Source organism: Pagrus pagrus (genome assembly GCF_965226575.1).
Source record: "Pagrus pagrus genome assembly, chromosome: 22".
In the NCBI taxonomy this organism is placed as follows: Eukaryota; Metazoa; Chordata; class Actinopteri; order Spariformes; family Sparidae; genus Pagrus; species Pagrus pagrus.
This window is the reverse complement of record NC_140204.1, coordinates 16,132,586-16,155,473: the sequence shown is the minus strand read 5'-3', so window position 1 is coordinate 16,155,473 and position 22,888 is coordinate 16,132,586. Positions and strand designations below refer to the sequence as shown.

General features: G+C 40.7%; 1 protein-coding gene across 5 annotated transcripts; it reads left to right on the top strand.

Moving 5' to 3' along the window:
- Positions 1 to 135: 135 nt before the first annotated feature.
- On the top strand, positions 136 to 21,203 carry LOC311251135 (uncharacterized protein). 5 transcript variants are annotated; one of them, XM_084343456.1, is made up of 5 exons: positions 136 to 249; positions 4,554 to 4,625; positions 6,925 to 6,990; positions 13,834 to 13,920; positions 21,145 to 21,203. In XM_084343456.1, exons 1-5 carry the CDS (start codon positions 196 to 198, stop codon positions 21,184 to 21,186), a joined length of 321 nt encoding a protein of 106 aa, XP_084199582.1. In that variant the 5' UTR covers positions 136 to 195; the 3' UTR covers positions 21,187 to 21,203. The 5 variants fall into 5 exon arrangements, 2 of the variants coding, with proteins under 2 accessions (XP_084199582.1, XP_084199581.1); XM_084343455.1 differs by having other exon boundaries at positions 4,551 to 4,625; XR_014621355.1 differs by lacking the exons at positions 136 to 249; positions 21,145 to 21,203 and adding exons at positions 1,613 to 1,798; positions 14,064 to 14,366.
- Positions 21,204 to 22,888: the final 1,685 nt, after the last annotated feature.

Here is a 22,888-nt window from a genome sequence, read left to right as displayed (position 1 = left end):
TCTTTCTTGGTTTGCCTGTTAGCATGCTAACCTGCTAATGAACACTAAACACAAAATTACAGCTGAGGCTGGTGGGAATAAACCATATTCACATGGCGGCCATTTTCCTCTGACATCATGCTCAGGGTGGGAAGCTCAAGCTTAAGCCGTCGTACAGTTAGCCTATTGTTTCACTGCTTCCTGGTTGATTCGCAAATGACAAGACAATGGATAGTGAAAATGTGGAGGGACACCAAGCCGCATTTTAAGGTAAAACACTTTAGACAACACCTAAGTTAGCATTCAACCAACTCCTAGCCAACATAAACAGTGATGTTAGCTAGGAAGTGGTTGAATGCTAACGTTAGCCACAAATATTTTATACTACAAAAACAACTATTACAGTGATGGGCCGACTAAACCACTGACATTGCCATGTTGCTAGCATGAATAAAAAGTAATTAACATTCACAGTTAACTAAACACAATTACATGTATAGTATGGAAATATAGAGGTTAGAAAATAAGTAATTACCCTAAATTCACTTCACTTTTAGCCTCTCCAGCTCTTGTCAACCAGATGCTCAGATTGTATACCTCAAATCATTCAATAAAGGGCCCGTGGAGGGGCCTTACTTACATCTTTAAGGACTATCTGCTCTTATTTATCACAGACCATGTGTCCTTTGCAAAGTTACTTGTTTTATTCAAATACAACATATGAGCACACGTTTACTCAAATAGTTGGTTGCATCAGATCACGTGTGTCGTTCTGTACGCACAGCACTAAACATTTCTTCCTTCCCTGTCTTTAGCTCACAGTACTGTAGTCAAAGTAGAGAAGATGATTTATTAGTTGTGGATAGTCTGAGCCCATACAATGATTTATTGCCAGGTCAGAATTCACCATCTTGTCTTATCTAATTCTCCTGGAGTGAATAGAAACGGAGCGAGTTCACACAACAGAGATGCACTCTGACAGGCCCTGAAACATTAGAGCGAGTGGTTCGGGACAGAACATGAATAATGCAGGTGAACATAAACTTGATGATTTGTTTGACGGTAAGACATTTTCATGTCTGAATTTAGAAAGATGTGGGAACAACTGCAATATATACAAATCCAAATGTGAGTGCTAATGCCACAGAAATAGCAGAGTTTTAGACAATACCAAACAAAATTGTATTTTTGCTTATTCTTTGTGTGTGTGTGAGTTTTTTATATATTTCTATTTCTTCTCTGTCTGGGTTGTAGGCTGATACATGTAAGTGTGACACCTTAACATATTGTAAATTTAACCATATTTTTGTCATAATAAGACAAATGCTTTTGTGTAAAATGGGCATATTTGTGTCTTTCCAGTGGATTTTAAGACATTGAACTGTAATGAGATGTTTGATTTAACAGGCAGGTGAGAGACGTGTTGTTTGTAACATTTTGATTTGGTGGCTTGCCCGGTTACACCTTGCTGGGCACTATACTATCCAGGAAGTAGCAGCTCTCCAGGAAGTTAAACAACTCATTTCTTGGGGTCATGCACTGGTCTTACTTTGGGACTGCCTGCATATGTTTCATGACTGTGTGGTTACTTTCTAATTTAAACGGCTTGATCATGTTCCAGTATATACCAGTAGTCAAGTATGTTTGATTTTTAGCCTGCAAGCGAGCACATGGGTCTGCAGTGTGTCACTTTTTTTGTGGAGCTGTTTGGTATAGATAACTTTGGTTCGCTGTAAAACAAGACACAGTGTTACTGAATGTTTTCATCAGTGTTTTCTGTGGGTGGAGCATCAAACAACATGAGATCTGAAACAACATGGTGAGAAGATTCCCAGGCTGTGGGATTGATCAGATTTGAGGGTGGGTGTGTGTTTGGGTACTGACAGTACCTGGAGCTTTTCCAGTGTATGAATATTAAAAAAAATGGACTTTCCTGCGTGGAGTTAAATTGATTGTGTCAGAGAGTTTGAATACTTTGGCACATTATCAGGTGTTGCATTACACTGCTTTCATATTCTGTTTCTTCTGGGTTTGGGGCCTTGAACTCGGACTTTGAGATGACATTAGATGTTCTTGTGTGCATGTTTTTCTTATTGTTGCATTGTTTTAATGGATTTCCTCTTCTTATTCACCTGGATTTTAATTGACCTCACCTGTTAGTCGTCAGTGTCTGAGTGCAGGAGAGTGTGAGGGCTTGTATGAGGACGGCACATTTGTGAAATCATTTTACCTGCAGAGGCATTTGTGGTGGGCAGTAAATTGACGTCTGATTTTTCATATTATATGTATCTTAAATATTTGTTTGTATATATTTGTTCGGTTTATATATTGTTTGCTGTACACTTTCTTTTTTATAAACAGAACAGCTCTGTTGGTTCAAGTCATCATCAGTGTGGCTGTGTCACTTTGGAGTTTCAGTGACAATTCAATTAATTGTACTCAGCTGCTCACTGATGTCACCTGAAATGAAACACTCAATTGACTGTGACTGACTGAGCTGACTGCCTTGTATGAACTTGTTGGGCTTGTCGCACCGTAAAAACAAAGCTAACACGTGTCCCCCTGGAGAAATAAATACTGTAGTATAACCATAAAGACTGACCTATTTTGACTGGTTGTTTGTTCTGTCGTTTTCACAAATGTGGATGTTTTAAGAGCTTAACGAGATATAGAACATAAAATCTTAAAATACTGAAACTTGCTTTTACTTGTATAAACTTGAAAGAAGTAACACATGTCCCTCTGGAGAGATAAATGGTTAAACATTCAGGGTGCAAAATGATCTTTTTGGTCCAATGTCCTACTCGGTGCCATTCCAGTTGGTTTTGGTCCCTCTTTATAATATATATTCATGCCATTCATCGGTATTGAAGGAAATCGTTTTGCTTTTCTTGTGCAAATCCAAAATCCTTCTCTGCAATGATGTAAGCATACTTAAAGTCAGCTCTCTTCTCGCATTCAGGGGATCCTCCTGAGCTATTCTCAGCAGCGCGCAGTCTAGACACAGCCGAATTTAAGGCCAGAATAAAACATAAAGCACAATTGAAATAAGTGTTCTTGATCTTAATGCACATTATCGCCGTGTCCCAGGGATAAAACACTTAAAAGTCAGTCATGGAGAAGAGAAAGCCCGAGGGCTCTTTAGGCTGGGTACATGTCCGTGATGCACCCAGCTACTTTAGCTGTCATGCAGCAATATCTCAGAGCCTTCGCTGGGTGCACTGATGCTTGGCTTAAGCCATTTAGCAGCGCCCTGGTTAACTGAAACCGACAAAACTTCTGATTCCAGCCTGATCTTAGAATAACACCCCTGGCGATTGTGAAGCTGTCTTTGCCCATTTCATCCGGCGCGGTCCCACTACTGCGTTTGTAGCTGACAGAGATGCAGAAGGAGAAGATGCAGTATGATGTTACAACTGTTACTCGGAGAATTAAATTAAATGGAAAACATTCGGATGAGGAAAAAAAGAGGAATCAGATCTGGCGGACAAGGAAAAGGGCTGAGAAGTATTGCTGGAAGAGAGAGCCGGGCTGAAGGGTGCAGAAGTGCAGCAACATAAATAAAATAAGATGGCATTTGGCCACTTAAAGCCAATGGGTGCTCCAAAGGGTAACGTGTTGGATGATTCCAGTCGAAGATTTGCCAAGAGTTGCTCTTTGCACAGAGTAGTTACCCAGAATCACGCAGAGCAACAACACTGGGTGATGAGATGTTTACAGCTGAGTAGAAATGTGAACACTGGGCATGTGAGGAGTCAAATTTGCTCATGACACTGGACAGAATTTCACTGAACATTACGATGTAAAACTTAGGGCTGCTCGTGCAACAAACACTTGAGCTGTTCCGTGGTACTAAATTGCTCTGGGAGGATAACTGGATGTTAGTAATCTGATCCAGGGTAACACCTTTTAATGGCCATCATTAATACATGGGAAGATTAGTTATGATCTTGTATAAAGCATTTTATTGTTGATTAACATTGAAATAACTATGAACCAAAGTTATTTAATTATAAATGTACCATTTATTAACAATGCAATATGTAAGAATTTAACACTTTCGACAGAATGTGGAGAAATAACCGTTTTGATGTTATGATGTCTGTGTATTATTACAGAGATATCTGCTGAAGGTAGCATGCTAACCAGCTAGCTCTGTCCCATCATGGTCCAAAGCTCTTGTGCTTAGCTGTGTAAAGTCCCTGCTCCCTCTCTGGACCACTAGCGGCACGGCTAACTGAGCTAACTACCCATTGGCAGCTACAGTTGGCAGCAGTTAGCGATTACTCTGGTAACATATGTTTGAGTATGAATTTGACAGGTGGCCAATTCTTACATATTGCACCTTTTTTAATGATGTTTTTTTTATAAAGTGTTACTGAATCCAGTTCTTTGCTTCATGTTCGAGATGCTCAGAGGCAAGCATCCTTAAATTGGAATAAGGTGAAGCCTAGCACTAAGTGCTAGCATAAAATCCTAGTATTTATGTTGGCGGACACAGTTTGGGGTTTGTGCAATGGATAAAGAACAAAAGTTCCTCTTTCACTGAGCTTTCTCATGGTCTTTTTCAGCAGGAGTTTCGTTCAGCTGCCGTCCAATTCCAGGATGTTAATTCTGAGGAAGACCATGTGATTGCATGGAAGCTTGTAAGTGCACCTTTTGTTGAGTTTTTCTTATTAACTATTTTACAATTAGTTCTGTTAGTACAATTCTGTAGAAGTATGTGAACTGCCCGATGTCAGTAAATGTGAGATGTCCACTGTCAATTAAACATCTATATTTCTCCAAAGACTTAATACTTCCTGGTTGCTGCCCCAGTAATTTTTGCAATTAATGTATTTGTTTTGTATTGGATTGTGTATTAAAATGTGTGCAGAAGTAATATGCAAAGTTAAGCATGTTCTGAAGGGAATGTAGCGCTGCCTGGATTACGTTAATATTACAATTATGAGGAAATGTTATTAACACAATGTCACAATGTTGATACTGAACAAATCAGTGAAATGATCACTGAAAATATATATTTTTTCCAGTTATTTAGCTGTGCTTTTATTCAAAGTGACTTTAGTGCATTCAACGATGAGGGTGAAAACTCAAAAATGGCGAGGGCCATGCATGTAAATCAGCTTTGGCTGATATTCTAAAGTGCTTCAAGTGCTACTTTGTCTGCCAAAATATCAAATCCAGCAATCTTGAAATGAATTTGGGGATAATGGTTTATTCTTCTGTGCTAATGTGTCAGTGTTGCCTGTAACATCCAGCAGATATCAGAGATCACAGTGCAGCACGGCAGCCAGACAATCTGTAAAACAAATGTAGTTTATAAAGGCCAGTGTTTCGTCACGGCGTGCTCATGCTAACAAGTTAATTAAGCATAGTCCTCTGCACATGAACTTTAAGCTTGTATTAGTAGTCAAAAGAGATCTGCCGTTAGGTGCACCGAGCTAATTATGTGATGATAAATCTTCTATGGCATGAGGTAATTTCTCAGTGCTCTTTAAAGATAGTAGAGAATATGGCAGATAACTGCTTGAAGCCTTTGCGAGTCAGCAGCGGCTAAGCTAAATGTGGCAGCAAGTGTCAGGCCAAATCAATACACGCTTCCCAGGATTCCTTTGGTGCCATAATCCAGGCTGTGGTGGGCACTGACCCTGGGGAGGCCTGGCCTCTTGTTTTCTTGCCCTGTTTTTTCAAAAGCAGCTGCACTTATGGATATGACAGCATTGAGCACAAGCTAATTACCTTTTAAAAAAAAAAAGAGAGAGAGAGAGAGCAGAATGTGTGCTATAAACCGCTTAGCTCACATCCTCGACACGTTGAAACCTCTGCTCCACACATGGGAAGCTACCTCACCTCTGGGAAGCAGGATGTGCAGAATTTGTATGAAGGTGTTTACAGAAATTGTCGATGACCTCAAGCTCGAAAGCTGTAATATTTGGGTGCGTTGATGATTTATGAATCAAATCCTCCCTTTGGATGCAACATTTTGGTGAACTATTTCACCTCACCAGTTCATATGTTGACGAGCATGAACTGCATTTTGCAGATATTTCTTTGAGAGAGCTTGGCTCCACAGTGTCTTCCAGTTGATTTCACATATCCCATTAAGTCATAATCTCATATTATCTGCCTTAAAATAACAAGAGATAATCCTGGCATCAGGCTAATCAGCCATGAAATTGAGGAATCTCCCAGACTGGATTCCACTGTGGCCAGTTAACACATGACGTGCAGAGTGTACGCCAATAAAACTAGAGTATTGTTTTGCTTCCAACACATTATACATGTTTGAATAGTCAGTGTAAAACAAAGCAATATATATATTTAGCTTTACATTGCCTTAAGGTTTAACTTTAAGGTCTAGTTAGCCATAAAACCAATGACTAAGGGTTAGGAGAGGATCATGTTTTGGTTTTTTAAGTATCTGTTTTTCTTGCTACAAATATGGCAGCAAAATCTCTATGACAGCCACTAACATTACCCGGCTTTGTTGGTTGATATAGAAAGCCAAAGTTTTCTCGAACAGTGGTCTCTTCCAGGGTTTTGTCACCACAAAGATGGCAGCAAAATGTCCCCGAAGGTTGCAAAAATTATTGTCGGTTGATACAGGAAGACAACGGTGGCCCCTAAGTCATCTTGGACAGCGGTCATGTTTGACTTAAATTCTCCTGTTTTGTTTCGACGGCCACTAAAAATACCCGGTTTTGCCGGCAGAAATGGGAAGAAGTGGAACAGTGGTTGCTTAGTTTTCTTGAGCAGTGGTCTCTTGTTAGGCTGCTGACTCGTATTATGATGCATATTGTAGAAATGCTGATATGATATTAAACATGCAAACATTGCCAACATTTTATACTGGCGACTTGATTGTATAAAAACATCCTTTTGAATATAACTATATACTTCCGGTGAGTTCTGCATCACTTTTCTCCGTCCTTCTCTCACCAGGAAAGACGATTTTATCCAGGACGAGGAATTAGACGTGTGTGGAGGAGGAATTCCACATCTTTCCTTGTAAGTGGTACTCACTTACTTAAGCCATCAGCCAGTCATTAAAAATGTAAAATTAACATCTTTAAAGTGGAACACGATTCTGTTCCGTGCTCGGGAGGCAGTGAAGCGCGGCGCTTGCATATGAAATGCATTTGGTCATCCCCCTGGCAACAGGGAAGGAAAAAGGTGCACGGAGTGAAACGAGAGCAGATTGCTTTTATTCTTTATTTAGAGAGTTATTCTAGACACCGAGTCACAGATGCCCCGCCATCATAAAATCCTTCCTGCTCAATTGAGGCTGTCGGAGGAAAATGTTGCAGGCGTGGGTCTCTGTGGGGAAGTATGAAAAAGCAATCGTGGATTTTTATTTGTCTGAAACATGTTTTTTCATTCTTTAAGTATGTCACAGATTTGGGCTGCTGACATTATATTCCTCCTGAGGCAGTCAGGTAGCTGGAAAAACAGATTTGACATAAATAGACTGGATTAAGAGTGAATTTCTTCCTTATTCTCGGAAAAAGAGCTGTGTGTTTAGTTTAATGCATCTGTTAAGAGGCAGGGTCCTTTATGAAATGTGCTCTTGTCCACGCTAATGTTTGGCCTTGGGCCTTGGCCATAAAGCTAAATGTTTCTGTATTAATGTGTTTCAGATATGTGTGGGATGTAATGTTCTCCATATTGTCACTGTCCTGCACAAACAAAGTGTATCCACCTCCTTCATGTAGCTTAAATTGTCCTCTGTGTGCCGGAGCCTGACCCATAAATTGGCTGATGTTAATATTAGCATATCACAGAATGTTGGTATTTGCACATAAGTAACACGACAGAACAGTTCAGAAATGGCTGCGATATGTTTAAGGGAATTTAACACCCACACTAATTTGTTTTAAAATGAAATATTTCAACAACGCTGGCATTGATTACCATGAAATGCTGTACAGAGCTTCATGGTCCCCAGGAGCTTATTGGAGCTTACTGACTTTAGTGAACTTTTCACTTGGCTTTTCCTCCAGTGTCGTCATTGTGTTGAAGTTTTGTGTTTTTCATGAAATACCTCATACTTTAGTTTAAGACCAGATTATTGACTATATAAAAAATAGACGGAGTCTCCGGGGCTGAAAAGTAAAGTCTGTGCAGAAGTGTCCTTTCTAATGGCCAGCAGGGGGCTGGTTTCAAAAATAAGTCTGATTGTATTTAAGCTTATGAGAAAATGAGTAAACAGTTTCCTGATTAGTTTAATTAGCAGAAAGCAGACTAAGCTTTAGGGCGTGAACCTTGTGATTGACAAGTCGCTATCACTGGCTCCAAAAAACCAAGATGGTGACGGCCATAATGCCAAACTCAAAGCTTAAAATGGTAGCCCACAAACAAGTTGGTGACGCTGGTTTACCCCTTTACCAAATACCCTCAATATTAATGACAATTCAAAGATCTTTGTAATTGGGGATTATTAGCACATGTTAGCCTGCTAACACGCTAAAAGTTACACCTGCTAAACTTCAGCATGTTAGCATTGGTATAGTTAGCATGTCAGCATTTAGCTTAAAGCATCGCAGAGCTGCGACCTGAGTTGTATCTTAGTACAATTCTTTAAATTAGACAATTGAAACACTCAGAACTCCCAGTCCAGTAACCTGAACACTTTTTGTCAGACTGCTACTGTTTGCTAATGTCAGTAATTAACTATTTTCAAGGATCTTTTATCAAAAGTGTTTTTTCATGATAAAGAAAACCAGACTCTGGTATTCTGTTACTGGATTTTTTAACTCTATCATGTCAATACCTGTACTGGCCCTAAAAAGTCCAGTGTCAGTCCAACTGTAAGGTGCACAAAATGTAAAAACAAAAGCTTTTAACCAAATAATAACAACAAAATCAACCTTTTCAATAAATATACTGCACAACAATGATGCACATCTACAGTGTGTAATGCATTGCAGATCTGCTAATCATGTAGTTTTAACTACTGATCCGCTGAATCTTCACATTTCATTACATCTTCCTCCGACTGTGGCGTTTTAACTAAGGAACAACTTTCTCACTGAGAATGTAAAGGCACAAATCATTTCCCCTTCTTGTCATCATCAATCATAATTACGCAACAATCTTCACCTTGGATCAATTTGTGCCACTGAGATCAAACAGCGGTGTTAATAGGCGCCCACATTTCTCTAAAGGTAATCTATATCATGTGGTGTGAGCAGTAGCCTTTCAAGCCTCAAGTTAGCTCATGTTGGATGCAGTTTGTCACTGAAACAGTTTTTCCCTGCAGCTAAAATGTAAATATATACTTTTGTCCCATTTTTGTTCAGTCATTTAGATAATTATGGCCATTTGAAATGTGCGGATAAACCCAATATCATTGTGTTATTAGGTAAACACAATGCTGTTTGTGTGTAAATATTTGTAAAACTAATATTTATTCGAGTTATTGAGTTTTTCGTGATAGAAAGATCTGCTTTTTAAAACATGGTCGCTCTCCTAATTGCAATTGACAAGTGAGTAGGCTCTAATCATCATTGTTTCAGTCACAACACAAACTGGGTCTTCAAAGGTTTCACCCACGGTGCAATTACACCAAATTACTCTCACCATTTGGAGTCAGTCAGGGGCTCCGTTTTCAACCCGCTCTGACTGTAAACAGGATGTTTGAAAATCTTATGAATGGATTAACATGAGACTTTGTGGAGAGTGTGGCTACGAGGGAAGAAATATGATACCAGGCGTCCCAGTCGAGCTTATGTGGGTATGGGTTCACACAGAATGGCAGAAAGTCCAAACAGATTTGTGGAAAAAAAATTTTTGTTGTTCTGTCCATCAGCAGTCGTGAGAAGATGCAAAGTCTTTTGAAAGGCTTCAGTAGGCAGCCTCAAAATAAAATTTCTCAAAATTGAAATTGAAATGGTGTTTTCTTCTTTACTTTCTTGTCCTTCCAGGAAAATTGTTCACATCATACAAAAGCGCAGAAACAATCCACTCAACCAACCTCGAGGTTAGCTGAGTCTCCAAAACGTGGAAGAAAAATGTAACAACATGTCTGCTTGTGACTTCACGTACTTGCTCAAAATTCAAAATGCATAATTGTTACTGTGTTTTCTTCATTTCAATATCTAAATATATATATTTTTATTATTATATCCCCAAACTGCTCCTGATGTGCTGGTCGGCACCTTGCATGGCAGCCACCACCATTAGTGTGTGTATGTCGTAAATTTAAATATGCAGTCGTACTCCCCAAGACCTGTAAACACACTTTAATGTGTAAAATTGATGGAGTTGCTCTTTAACTTATGGACGTAAGTTAAAATAAGTCAGCTTTGATTTTTGGTTTGATCCTGGTCGTTTCTGCAGGCTGTTACTGTTCACAAGCCAAGTGAGCTTTACAAATAAAGCTTGTTGCTGGTTGCGGAGGAGACTTGCGGAGGAGCATGCACGATATATAGCCAACAAAAGATACAATAAGTCAGGTTGAGCTGAACACTGGAGGTTCACTTGTGTGTTTTTTGCCTGAGTTAGCGTGAGTGAGACAAAACACTCGGACTGCAAATTAAAGGCCAATTGTTTGACTTTTCAATTGCGTAAAACCACATCTTAAACTTTACGAGTGCTCAAAAGGCATTAGCATGTCCATGCCCAGGAGATGTAACACTATAGTGTTGGGAAATACTGTAAGAAACAGACTGCTGCAGATGAAAGGCCATGAGCCCACCATTGTTCCTTGCATAATGTGTTTGTAGTTAGCATGAGGCGGTTGTTTCTCACCCCCATGTACTGTAGTTTAAGCACCCTGTCACTTCGAACTAGCGTGATCTGAAATTTTTCGGGGTGACTGCTGAGAATGCTAATGCCTTAGAAGTTGTGTCCTGTGGCTCTTTTTCGGTTCAAATCAAACCCAGAGAGGCGCAAGAAGAGCCAAGCAGCAGCAGCTATGCCCACTTGAGAAAGGCTGGTAATGTAATCCTTCAACAAGTTCGTTTGAGATCACAGAGTGGGGAAATACAGGCCTGAGACGCCAAACGCTATTCATTTTCATCACCAACTATAGTCAGTAAGGAGTTTGTTACAAAGAGATGAAGATTGTTGATGCTAGGTACTAAAAACCACAGTCTTTGTTTACATGTTGCTGAAATAAGATGTCACTTTTGCCCTTAAAGCTGCTTGTTCTTTCTTTTGTTTTCATGAATTTACATTTAAGACTGAAATATTACTTGAGCCTATGTGTCTGTAATGACTGTTGATACGATTATAAATATGATTTGGGCATGACGAGTGGTTTAAGTTGGACTGGGTCTGTTCCAGTCCGGGTCGGTTGGTGATGACAGTCGATAGATAAAATCACAGGGGTCTTGTGGCCTTTTCAGCATCAAGCCTGTAAGCAAACTGTTTCTTTGTAGAGGTGATTTCAGATAGTGGCAACATAATACTGAAGGCTGCTTTTGAATGCAACATTTTTATGCTTCAGGGATTTCCAGCCCCTGGTTTTTACTTTCAGTTAAAAAGCCAGGCTGACAAGCCAGTGACTGCAGTTCGAGACTGCGTTTTAACATTTTAAAGCGTGACACTGCATGATGTTATAAAAGAAGGCCTAAGGACAATGTCCAGCTTATGCAGGGAAGTCGGGACATCTCCAGCCATGTTTGTGGCCACAATATGCGTATTTGAGCCAAAAACGTAATCTTAACCAAACCCCAACCAAGTGGTTTTTGTGCCTAAACCTAATCAGAGGATAAACACAGCGTTGTCACCAGACAAAATTGGAAACTAAACCTAAATAAATATAAAGTTGCAACAATTCCTTGCAGAAACTTACATTGCCCACATTTATTCTGTTTGAACTAAGCAGCAATAAGAAAGAAGGCACAGCTCATTTCTTTCAGTGTAGCTATTTATTTTTCCTACTATATTTCACCAACTTGTTGTAAGTTAATGATAATTATTGTCAGCCTCGAGCAGCAGACAGAGAAGGCATTTTCCATATAACCACACTTGCTGCCTTATAATTTGCTAGCCGACAATGAGGATTTTTGATTAATTTATCAACCGGTCAAATATTCATGAGCAGCCGAGCAAACTTTGGGCCACATATTCGGGGAAACCACTTGAAAATATGAACTGCATTAACATGACAGCGTGCTCTTTCGCAGCACATTCACATGTACGGCAGAAAACATTATTGTTCAATTTGCATCGGCTGCTGGCGAATAAAAAAAAAAAAATGTGTCAGAACAGCTTTAGTGTTTTACAGCTCAGAGGAAACACAATGAATTTTATGCACTCCATTGTCACAATTTATCAGCGTCAGAATCATTTCCAGTTTTGCTCAAAAATTATGACACATGCAAGCAATGCTTATGGGGAGCAATCATGAAAGGAGACCTATAGGGTGTGTCGTATGTATTATCCACAAGCGCAAACACAATTTCTTTCGTGAGCACTTTTTACCCTTCATAGCTTAGTTTAGCTGTTATCCACACAGTTTGTTTATTAAGCAGCCCGTCTACTTGTAGCCTGTAAATAACCTGCTATAGAAGACTTCATTTTGATATCCTTATTCTTTTCCCCAAAGATGAATAACTGGTTTCTAATTTCCAAATGTGTGGGCGTTTAATGAGGCCTAAGTTATTTTATTCTCCTGCTATAACACTGTCTACAAAATTGTGCGCTGTTGAGTGTAATCATGCAACGCTATCTGGCACAGACACTCTCTGGCAGCAGCGAGGCAAAACCTGCAGCCCAGAACTGCTCCACTTAAGGGAGGCTGATGTGAGAGGAGCAGACAGGCGAGAGTGGAAGGCCCTCCAGTCATGCAAAATGCAAAAGAAATATGACTTTATTACAGCTCCCTAATGGTGACATAACAATCTGTTCAGCCGCTTCCCTCTAAATCTCGAAACATTTTTGGAGAGTGCTCCGGTCTGCAGGACGGGATGGGTTTGGAAATATTTCAGCGAGAGTGAGTTTAAACACAATTGAGTTTGAAATAAGGCTTTGACCTGCTCATCTCTTATTTACTTTTTTGGGGGTTTGTTCTCCATGTTAGAGTGATAAATGTCCTGAGAGGAAAGAAACAAATTCAGAACAGGATGTGAGAAATGGTTGTTTTTGGCTCCTATAAAACAACATGTCTATTCAATATCATTCACTATTACGACTGAATAAAGACATAGTCAACATTATCGGGAAAAAAGGCCAAATTCTTTCTTCTTTTTCTTCTCCAAGAGTGAGATTCATGCATCTGTGAGTTACTCTGGAGTTGGAGGCAATTAGCCTAGCTTAGCATATAGACTAGAAGCGGGGGGAAACTGCTAGCATGACTTCACAAAGGATTCTTGGAAGTCACCCAGTTGTTTTGCAGCCTGTTTCTAGACCCCGTTCACATCTCAGGTTTGAGTCGGAGAAACGGTTGACCAATGACAGCTTGGTAGGAAAATGGGGGGTGTCCTCATATAGCTAGCATATATAGCTATTTAGCTAGCTGGGTTAATTAAAAAAGGAAATGGACACAAAAATGGCAAAAAGTGAGGAATGAGGCCCAATAAGTTCCCCCGGGACCATATATTGTCTTTGACTTGGGTGTTGAGGTAGTCGTTCTGCTACCCCCTGCCATAAGTTTTTATGCTAAGCTAGGCTAATCGCCTCCTGGCTCCAGCTCTGTCCATAACATACTGACATGAGAGTGGTATCAATCTTCTGGGACTTCTGATGAAAAGAAACACAGATATTGGTCCTAACCCTTCCAGGGCAAAGCTTCACCATTTGATGCCTGGCCATAAATCTTTAACGAGGAACATTTTGCAGCTATCTATTTGTGGATTTAAGAGATAAATAAAATAAACACAAACTCTTCTGTTTTCTGTTTTGTAGGGTTGTGGAATTAAGGTGGTGAATAATACATGGCTGAAAGCATCCGTCTCTCTGAGTTGCCTCTTTCAGACACCAGGGGATCTGAAGGTAAGTAAGCACAGATATTTATGAAGCGTTGTTTGATTTCAGAACAAACAGCTGCTATCAAGTGACTTCACCACTCACCTGTTTTTAAAAGCACCATATACTACAGACAAAATAACCCAGGAAATCACCTCTTGGCTGGGTAGACTGGAGCCCACTGATGTTAAAGTAGAAGAACCCAGATTCTGGATGAGGCTTGTTGGGAGTGAGAAAATATCATCATAGTGACATCATCAGGGTCATTCTGACAAATATTTCCACCACCATCCATTAGCTGCTACTGAAGACTGAATGACAGACAATCGTTCTGATGGCCAGTAGAGACTCTAGCTAGGTTTCCATCCAAATGTGGCACACATTTTGAATGAATTTCAAGAAAAGCCACAATAGAGAATGTAAATTAATGTACGTTTCCATCCACCACGATGAGCTGGTTGATCAGGATTAAACAGCTGATGGCTTAGTTTAAGAAAAGGTTGTAGTTTTCTCATCATTTCACACAAATCTGGTGTTTGTTTGCTGACATTTCTCATCTTTTCAGGAGATGACATGCTTCATCTGTCTTGCTTTGACGTTTGTTACTTTATGTACTTTACACTGCATTTACTGAACTGAGTAGTTTTTGATCTTATTGATTTTTTTAAATTAAAACACTGTTATCAGTCTTTTGATGGCAATTACAGACATGAAGCCCAGAATTTTCTTCTCTTTACTGCTCAAAGTAAAGTCTTTAACAGAATGTACATGAAATCCTGTGTTTTTCTGACATGCAGCTGAATTGACTTAGACATTTGTTGACAGTCTGAAGTGGGTGCCATCTGTGACCTTTTCAGCACATCATTCATCTCAGCTGATGAGTCATGTCGACAGCCGTGTTAATAGTGGCTTGGATGGCGGATGACAGGTTGTGTGAGAGTCTTTTGAGCGTAGGATCACGATGTTGATGAGGGTTCAACCTCAGGCTGCTGTCATGCTGGATCGGCTGAAGTGTGCTGTGGAGAGGATCTCCAAACCATCATCAGCTGACGTAGTTCTTTATTATTTTGTGTGTTTTTCATCCTTACTGATTTTTTGTAGATGCATCATGCAGTAATTAACAGCACAGTCAGTTGTGTTGCACCATCTGTATCTGCATATAACTGAGAGCCACCGGATTTGTTTCAGATGAGTGGTTCAAACAGAAGTAGCTGGACTGTTACAAATTGTGTTTAACTCGGGATCCCAGCGAGGGCCAAAGAGCTGGTGAACGGGTCAGAGCTCTGGCACTGAGGCTGCAACGCTGCTTAGCTCTGATGTGACCAGTGCTGCTTCAGAGACCCGCTTTACAGGTCAAGTGGACTGGGAATCTGTTGATTCACTCTGAACATAGTCATCTGGTAGCAACATGTCACAATTAGTGTCAGAAAGAGGGACACATTCCTGTTTGACTGAGGTGTTCAGCTGAGTGGCTTTGAGTGGGTGAACAGGTAGAGTTAATATCAGTCGACAGGATGAAGCGTCACTGGCTTTTTGTGTCACGCACAGTCGAGATAAAAGCTGACGAACGTCACTTGTTGAGACAGCTGTACAGAACAATCTGACTGTAACTCTGTATTTTATATCAATATCTAATAAAACCATACCTATGTCTCTCCTAGAACGTTTTGTTACAGAGGAGGTTTAGTCTGGGTATGTATTGACATGTACATGTTACCCTAATGATCATATGAATATTATAGTATTATGATGGGACACTGCAGGCAGCAGTGTGTCTCTATGACGCCTCTTGCTCTTCCGCAACTACACGTTGCTACGAGTCACTTTGATCATGAATCATTTAAGTCATACAACACAGAATAATGAAATGGATGTTCATAAATGCCTTCATGCTACATAAATTACAGAACATTTACACATTCATATACAAATATACATAAAACATGTAATGTATCTTAGAATTTGCATCTGGATGACTGTGAACAACGGCAACAAAAGGGTGATGATGAACTGGTCGGCATCTTAATATTAAAAGTTCGGCATCTGGGAAATCCATTTCGACTGCGTTTGAGCACCAAGCATCAATGAGTCCACCTCTCTGCGCTCTGTTGGCCTGGAACATGGTTCGTCCATCGAGTGCAACGGCTTGATCCAAGATGTTGTAGCTGTAGTATGTGTGGTGTGTTCAAGTGCAATTTTTTTGGGTTAAGACACAGGTGATGTGAGACAACGCAAGAGTTTGCTTTGTTTCTTTAATGTCAGATTGGTGTCATCGGGCACTAAGACTAAAACTTTATGATGTTTGGAGGTGAGATTCTCAGGCCATCAAACTCAGCTTTGTGGGTTTATTTTGGCTCCACTAACTGCTGAATAAATCCAAACCATTCTGTTGAAATCAATCTTCGCCCGAGCGTGTATCATACATTGACTTTGCGGTTACCAGGAACATGGTAATAGGAATATCTCTGGCTGTTTTTGTTTTTGCAATAAACAATTTGTTGACATTAACACTGTATGCCGGCTGCTATCGTGTTATCGAGTGAAAAGGTTTTTTCTCAGCAGCTGTGAGTTAATGGTCCTCTTGGTACTCTGAAACCATCTGTAATGGTTTAACTGCACTGATGACACAGCCTGTTTAATAGCCGCAGGTGCAATATACCTGGCAGGCTGCCACTCAGGCTATCAGCCCACAATCCGATGATCCCTATTTGGGGAGTAGTTGTCCTTTTCACTGCATCAACCGCAGTTCGACTTGTATTCCACTCAGCTGCTGATTGCTCAGTGATATGTGTGTTTACCGATGATAAATTCCCATGACTGGGCTGTTGCACTTGTGAATTCGGGCTGTCACACTGGATGAGCTGAACGATGCGCAGCTGCTCAGCCCTCGGGGGAGAGCCGAGCTGGGAGCACATGCCGCCAATTCAGAAGGAAGCAAAATGGTTACAGCGTAGATTAAAACATTTTGTGGTGAGAGACATGGGTCAGCTTACCGTCCTGTTGCCAATTGCCCGGAAGAGGAGGGTAAATCAACAGGAAATGCACCAGCCGTCTTTTAACTGTCCCTTTAACACTACAATCACATATTGAGTGAGCACTTTGTATACATGCACATCACAGCGCACATTTCCCTTTTTTCGCCTTAAGTATGGGTTCAATCTGAGATGAAGTAACTAGTATTATTGAATAAAGGTTTTAGTAAAATCACTGATAGTGTCATAAAGTTACATCACTTCACTAGGTGGTGAACGTTTATACAACTCACTCATTTAAATTATATTAAGGCCTAAAAGTATGGATAATGAAGGGCCTCAGCAACAAGGCCTGGCGTGTTGGAGCTGAGGCAACCAGGCCTCGTGCATCATGAGACTTCATTCGTGTTTCAGAAAGTCTATGGTTGTGTTTTGAAGGCAGAACTTTTTTTTAGTGTAAATGCTCACGGCTCATAGACGTACGCAACCTGTGACGAGGGGTCGCACGGGTCTAAACAGGTTAGAGAGATCACACCGGTCTGATCTCAAAATGAGTTTTGTAATGTGAATATTTGACAAATTTTTGAACTCAAATGTTCAGCTCAAACTTGTGAAGTATGTTTACACTTTGAGGGACTCTGCAGTTACTGTGCATTAGGACATCAACTGTACTGGAACCTGCAGATCATGCTGACTGCATTAAATGTGAGACACAAGCAGCCACTTATGGAAAATGTCACAAGAAGAGAAAAAAATTTGGACATTTTCACAACAGAGTTACTTTTTCCACATATGAATGATCATTTCCAGGGAATAAATTTACATTTTCACATGTGAATTAGAATTTCCACGTTTGAAAACAAATTTAAAATCATGTAAAATTGGAGCACAAATTAAAAGCAAGGTTGTCATTTTCATATGTCATCGGGTGCACTGTCCTGGTCCTGAGCAACTGATAACCTGCTAATGATCAGAGTGATAATCCCCCAGGATGACTAAGAAACTGATACGTCTGCATTCACACAAAATGTGCACATGTACAAGCGCCCATACAGACACATTTATTCCTGTGCAGACCTACACAGACTCTGTGCCTCCCAGTTACATGTCAGTGGCGGTAGCTTCTTCCCAATTCTGTCGATAGGCTTCCATTAAGAGGGGGTAGGCTGTCAAAGCAACCTGTGACCTCCTCTCACCCCCTTGGAGCCCACTGGCCTGTGATGTCCGTATCAATATGAATTTCAGCCCTTTGCGCCCATCAGCCGCAATTCCCAGTGTCCATTAGTCTCAAGTATCTGTTTCCTCCAACTTGTACTATTGATTTCGGTGTGTCTTTTTGTAACAGAGCATGTTCACTGATCTTAAAGATGGGGACAGCTTGATAGGCCGGGTAGACTCTCATCTTAGACATCGAAGTTCCTCCATATTCTGCTCCGTTAAAAGGTTTTTTTTTTATGACTTCTGTCACTCTGAATGGCACTACCAGTCTTAACTACCAGCTAATACTTGTCTTACAGCTGTGTAAAACAGTAGAAATCTGATCCAGGATCAGATGACATGAAGCTCAAAGCTGGTCAGACCAGTGCCCTCGAAGGTCAGGGCTTTTCATCACGAAGGCCACAATGAAGTGACCTGTTGTTGCTGACACAGGAGGACGTGACGGCAAACATGGGGCTCAATATGTTCTTACATCCCTGGAGGCGTAGTTTTTCAAACAGTCGCCTGCATCTGTCACTGATAAGTGTCACACTGGTCTGATATTTATTTATTGGGGATAACAGCCTGGTTCAATCAGTACTGATCAAAGCAGTAACAGACTTTTACAAAGACAGCCTTAATGCCCTAATTCAAGCCTGAATAAGGGCATAGAAAATACAAACATAAATGCAAGTTTAGGATCCCTGCAATGCTTTGGTCCTCCCACTGCTTCCTCCCCACTGTGTGTTCAACATTTCCAAAGTGTGAAGAGCATATGCTGACATTTGGCTGCTCCTCACTGCAGTGGCGTATTTGCCACTAGGGGGCCTTCAGGGATGGGATGAGAGACTCCTTGACACAGTAGACCGGCTCCTGAGAGAGGAAGATGGCTGACCTTTGGCTTTATTTATGTCGTCGCCACTCATGCAGGACCTTTTCATCAGATACTGTCATTGTAATCCCTCAGCCCCCATTCAATTTACAGAGGCACTCTGTCACTGCAGACCACTAAAGTCGACGAAATTAATGGATCAATAAGCCCTCTGAAAGCCTGGCGGGAGGGTCCAGATCCCTCTGGTTGCTATCAAGTTACCAGTCATAATGAATGGGGTGTTGTTTATGTTGTAAAGTGCACCGTCAATGAGTCCTTTGGACAAACCACCCTCTTAGACAGGACTTTGTATACCACTGAAGAGCGTTCAGTAACGAGCTACAAGAAACTGTAAAGTTCAAATATGGACAAATGTGTCCATTTTTTAACAAAGCACCCATTATGAAGGGATTAAAAGTTGTTATTGTCTTTATTAATGATTTTACAAGAAGAACTTATGTGATGCCAGGTTGTGAAAAAACCACTTAACATCCTCCTGCAAAACATTTACAGCTCCAGACATGATGAACTATGGTTTAACCCCTTTATTAATGGCTTAATAACATTTATGACATCGTACTTAAAGGCTCACAACAAAGTAAAAAAATACATAAGAATGTATTTACTGGATGATTACTAAGATTTATGAGGATAAAGACCCGCCAAAGGGATTTTTAATAGCTTATTGCTGACCTACAGTATACCGTATAGCATAAATAACAACCATTAGTTACAACTCATAAACCTTTTATAAAGGCTGACTTTGTGGTTCTTTACGATTAAGTAAAAAAAAAAAAGGTAAAAAACATAATCTGTATTTTTGGCTTGTTAGTTTTGGTATAAATTGATTAATTATAATTTAAAACTATGCAAATGCGATAATTTTGCATGACATAAAAGACCAAAAACAGAGCTAAGAGGAGAGTGAGTGTTGGACTTAAATTCATCAAGTGACACAAACGCATCTTCAAATAATTGTTAATGTTGCTCTGTGTCTGCTGGATGTACTAACACTGAATGTAAAACGTGGACGGAGCTTTCCAACGCTGATACGCCTTAAACCTGCATTCTTTCTAATGGGGAGCGTGGGGCGACTTCACTGGGTTCAAAAAGAAGTCCAATTGTATGTAAGCTTATGAGAAAATGACCCTACATTTCACTTGAAACAGTCTCCTAATGACTTTATGATCTCAAATCATTAGTTTCAAGTCTTATTCATACAGTGTGATGATCCTCCCCAGCTCCGCCCTTGTGTCCAAATATGGTCACTTCTGGCTAAAAACAACTAAAATAGCAACTCAAGGCTTTAAAACAATAGTCCACAAACCAGCGGTAGGTTTATACTTATCTGTAGCTATTCATTCGTACTTAAAGCAACATTATATAACTTTTTTACCTTAAAAGAACAGCTTCAAAATCACTTTGATGACACAGCGACTTCTAATAGAATGAGAGGTGTCTCTTTCACAGCCACTCCGCCCCACTATCACTTGTTTCTACACTATGAACTTGGTAAATAGACTTACATTTCTACAGCGCTTTTCCGTCTACTGACCGATCAAAGCGCTTTACAACTCTTGTCACATTCACCCATTCACACACACATTCATACACTGATGGCAGAGGCTGCCATGCAAGTTGCCGACTGCTCATCAGGAGCAATTTGGGGTTCAGTATCTTACTCCTGGATACTTCAACATGCAGTGACAACCCGCTCTACCTCCTGAGCTACAGCCGCCCTCTCAACTTCAATGAGAGGGTAGGATCACAGCGTTACATACATGTTTACTTCAACATACAATTTTTCAACACATGACATTGTTATGGTGTAATGAGTTTTGTTTGTAGTTAGCACCTACATTACACTTGATTACACCTTCCTGTCCTCGGTCCGTCTGCGCTGAACCTGTAGCCATCTTGCTGTTGTCTGTCTGCCTTCATGTGTCGGCATGCATGTCTTATTGTGGTCTTGCTTTTATTGTGTATGCATGCATTTTGTGTTTGTGCTTCTGCTTTGCATGCTGTGGTGTGATGTGTCTTGCGTCATGGGTTTTTGTGCTGCATGTTTTGGGGATGTCTTGAATGATGTTTTCTGATTGATGTTATATATGTTTTTGTCATGTTGTTAACTGCTGTGCATGTTTTGCAGATTGCCTTGGCCAGTAACTTCGTCATTTTAATCTTATTTTTCATGTTCTGTTCTGTTTTTAGGGTGACTTTAACATCTGTCTAGGGACTACAGATGAAAAATAGCCTCTTGGCTAATTCTGGCGCATTTACAGTAATGTTATCAATGTGCACTGTCCCTGTTTTCAAATAAACGTATTATTATCTGACACTGTTACTGACCTGCGATTTATATTTACAACAGTAGTGTAGCACTCATAAACTGTGGGGGGCGCCAAATCACACAAATGCTAATATCTACATAATGTTGCTTTAAAGTTCGTGATGTGGATGATTCAGTGCAGTTTTAGGATTCAGAGTCAAACATTTGTTTGTTCATGCACCTCTACACCAGGGTTTATAAATTGACAAACTGCTGATGTGGTAGAGAATCTGTATCGCTCTTGGTTTTACAGTTACATTGATATTATCATATTGATGTTTTTTTCAACTGTCTACTGTATTCTGCAACTTTAAAAACACTGATTAACTGTCTCAAGTTTTTTGCCAACTCTACTGTTTATTATCTCTGCCAAAAGCGGACCCCCAAAAAAGAAAAAAAACAAACATTTGCAGTATTTTACAGCTCAGTTCTGATCCATCATGCTAGGAAAATTAAACTTCACAGTTTGTGGCTGCTCCAGATCTTGCCTGCCTCCAGGCAAGTCTAACGGTAATTGGTTGTAATTATAAATCCCATCTGAGAATGCACAAAGAATGCTTGCGGCGAAACGGGCCTGTTTTGGCGCCAAGTGGTGTGAACATGGATTAATGGCTCTTTATCTGGGTTATTAAACAACTATTCAGACGTTTGGGTCTAGTTACGAACAAGGCCAGCGGTGAATGATTTGATATGGAAATCTCAATCAAAGCTGTCACTCTGGGTTAAGGAGATGAAATGAGATATGACAACATGTCAACCTCTTTGAGGCGAAGACAAGATGATGATCCTTTTAGCTAACACACACACATGCAGAACTGTAGAACACAGGATAAAATGTAGTACCGATGTCCACTCGGTTGATTTAAAACGACTTCACGTGGACGTTTAAGCACAGCACTGGCGGTAAACGAAGCCATAGCAGTCGGGTCACATCTCTATATTTGCATGCTAATGGCATGAATGAAACTCCCACCGCAATCATTCAGTGGAACCACATTATCACTTGCAATTCGGGGATCAATCATTTCAAACAATAGCACTCAGCATTCATACGTTTAACCCGGAATGGAAACCATGTGCTGTGTGGGTTACTGATGGTCAAACTGGAGGAACGTGCTGACAGCTCTGGATGGCCTTGAGGTGCACATCAGCCCGGAATAACTCTGCCGAACTCGCAGCTCTATTTCTTTGTACGAAAACGGTCTTTGTTGCCACTGTTGGCAGTAAGTCAATCGCGTGTATTAAACTACCCCGCATTGCCCGCCAGTCATCGATAGCCCTAAATGACTGCATATGGAGTCTTGGCTTTGGGCGTCTTTTTGATCAGGTTGAGATTTTAATGGATTTTTCCTCGCCTCTGACAGATGAGGTTGGTGGGGGGGTGGGGGGAGGTGGGGGTTGCAGCCCGGCCCGGGACAGACTGCAGGCAGCCGGTGGGGTCACTTGAACCTTGTGGTTGCAGAGCAGAGTGCTGAGACACAAAGAGCCAACGCTGCGCTCACAAGTGTCCGACAGCGGGAGAGTCAGGAAGTCTGGCGACTGTAAACCCCACCCGACCTGACCCCTCCCACCCTCACCACCACCCTCATCTCAGACACTCCAAGACACGCCAAGTGGGCACTTCTG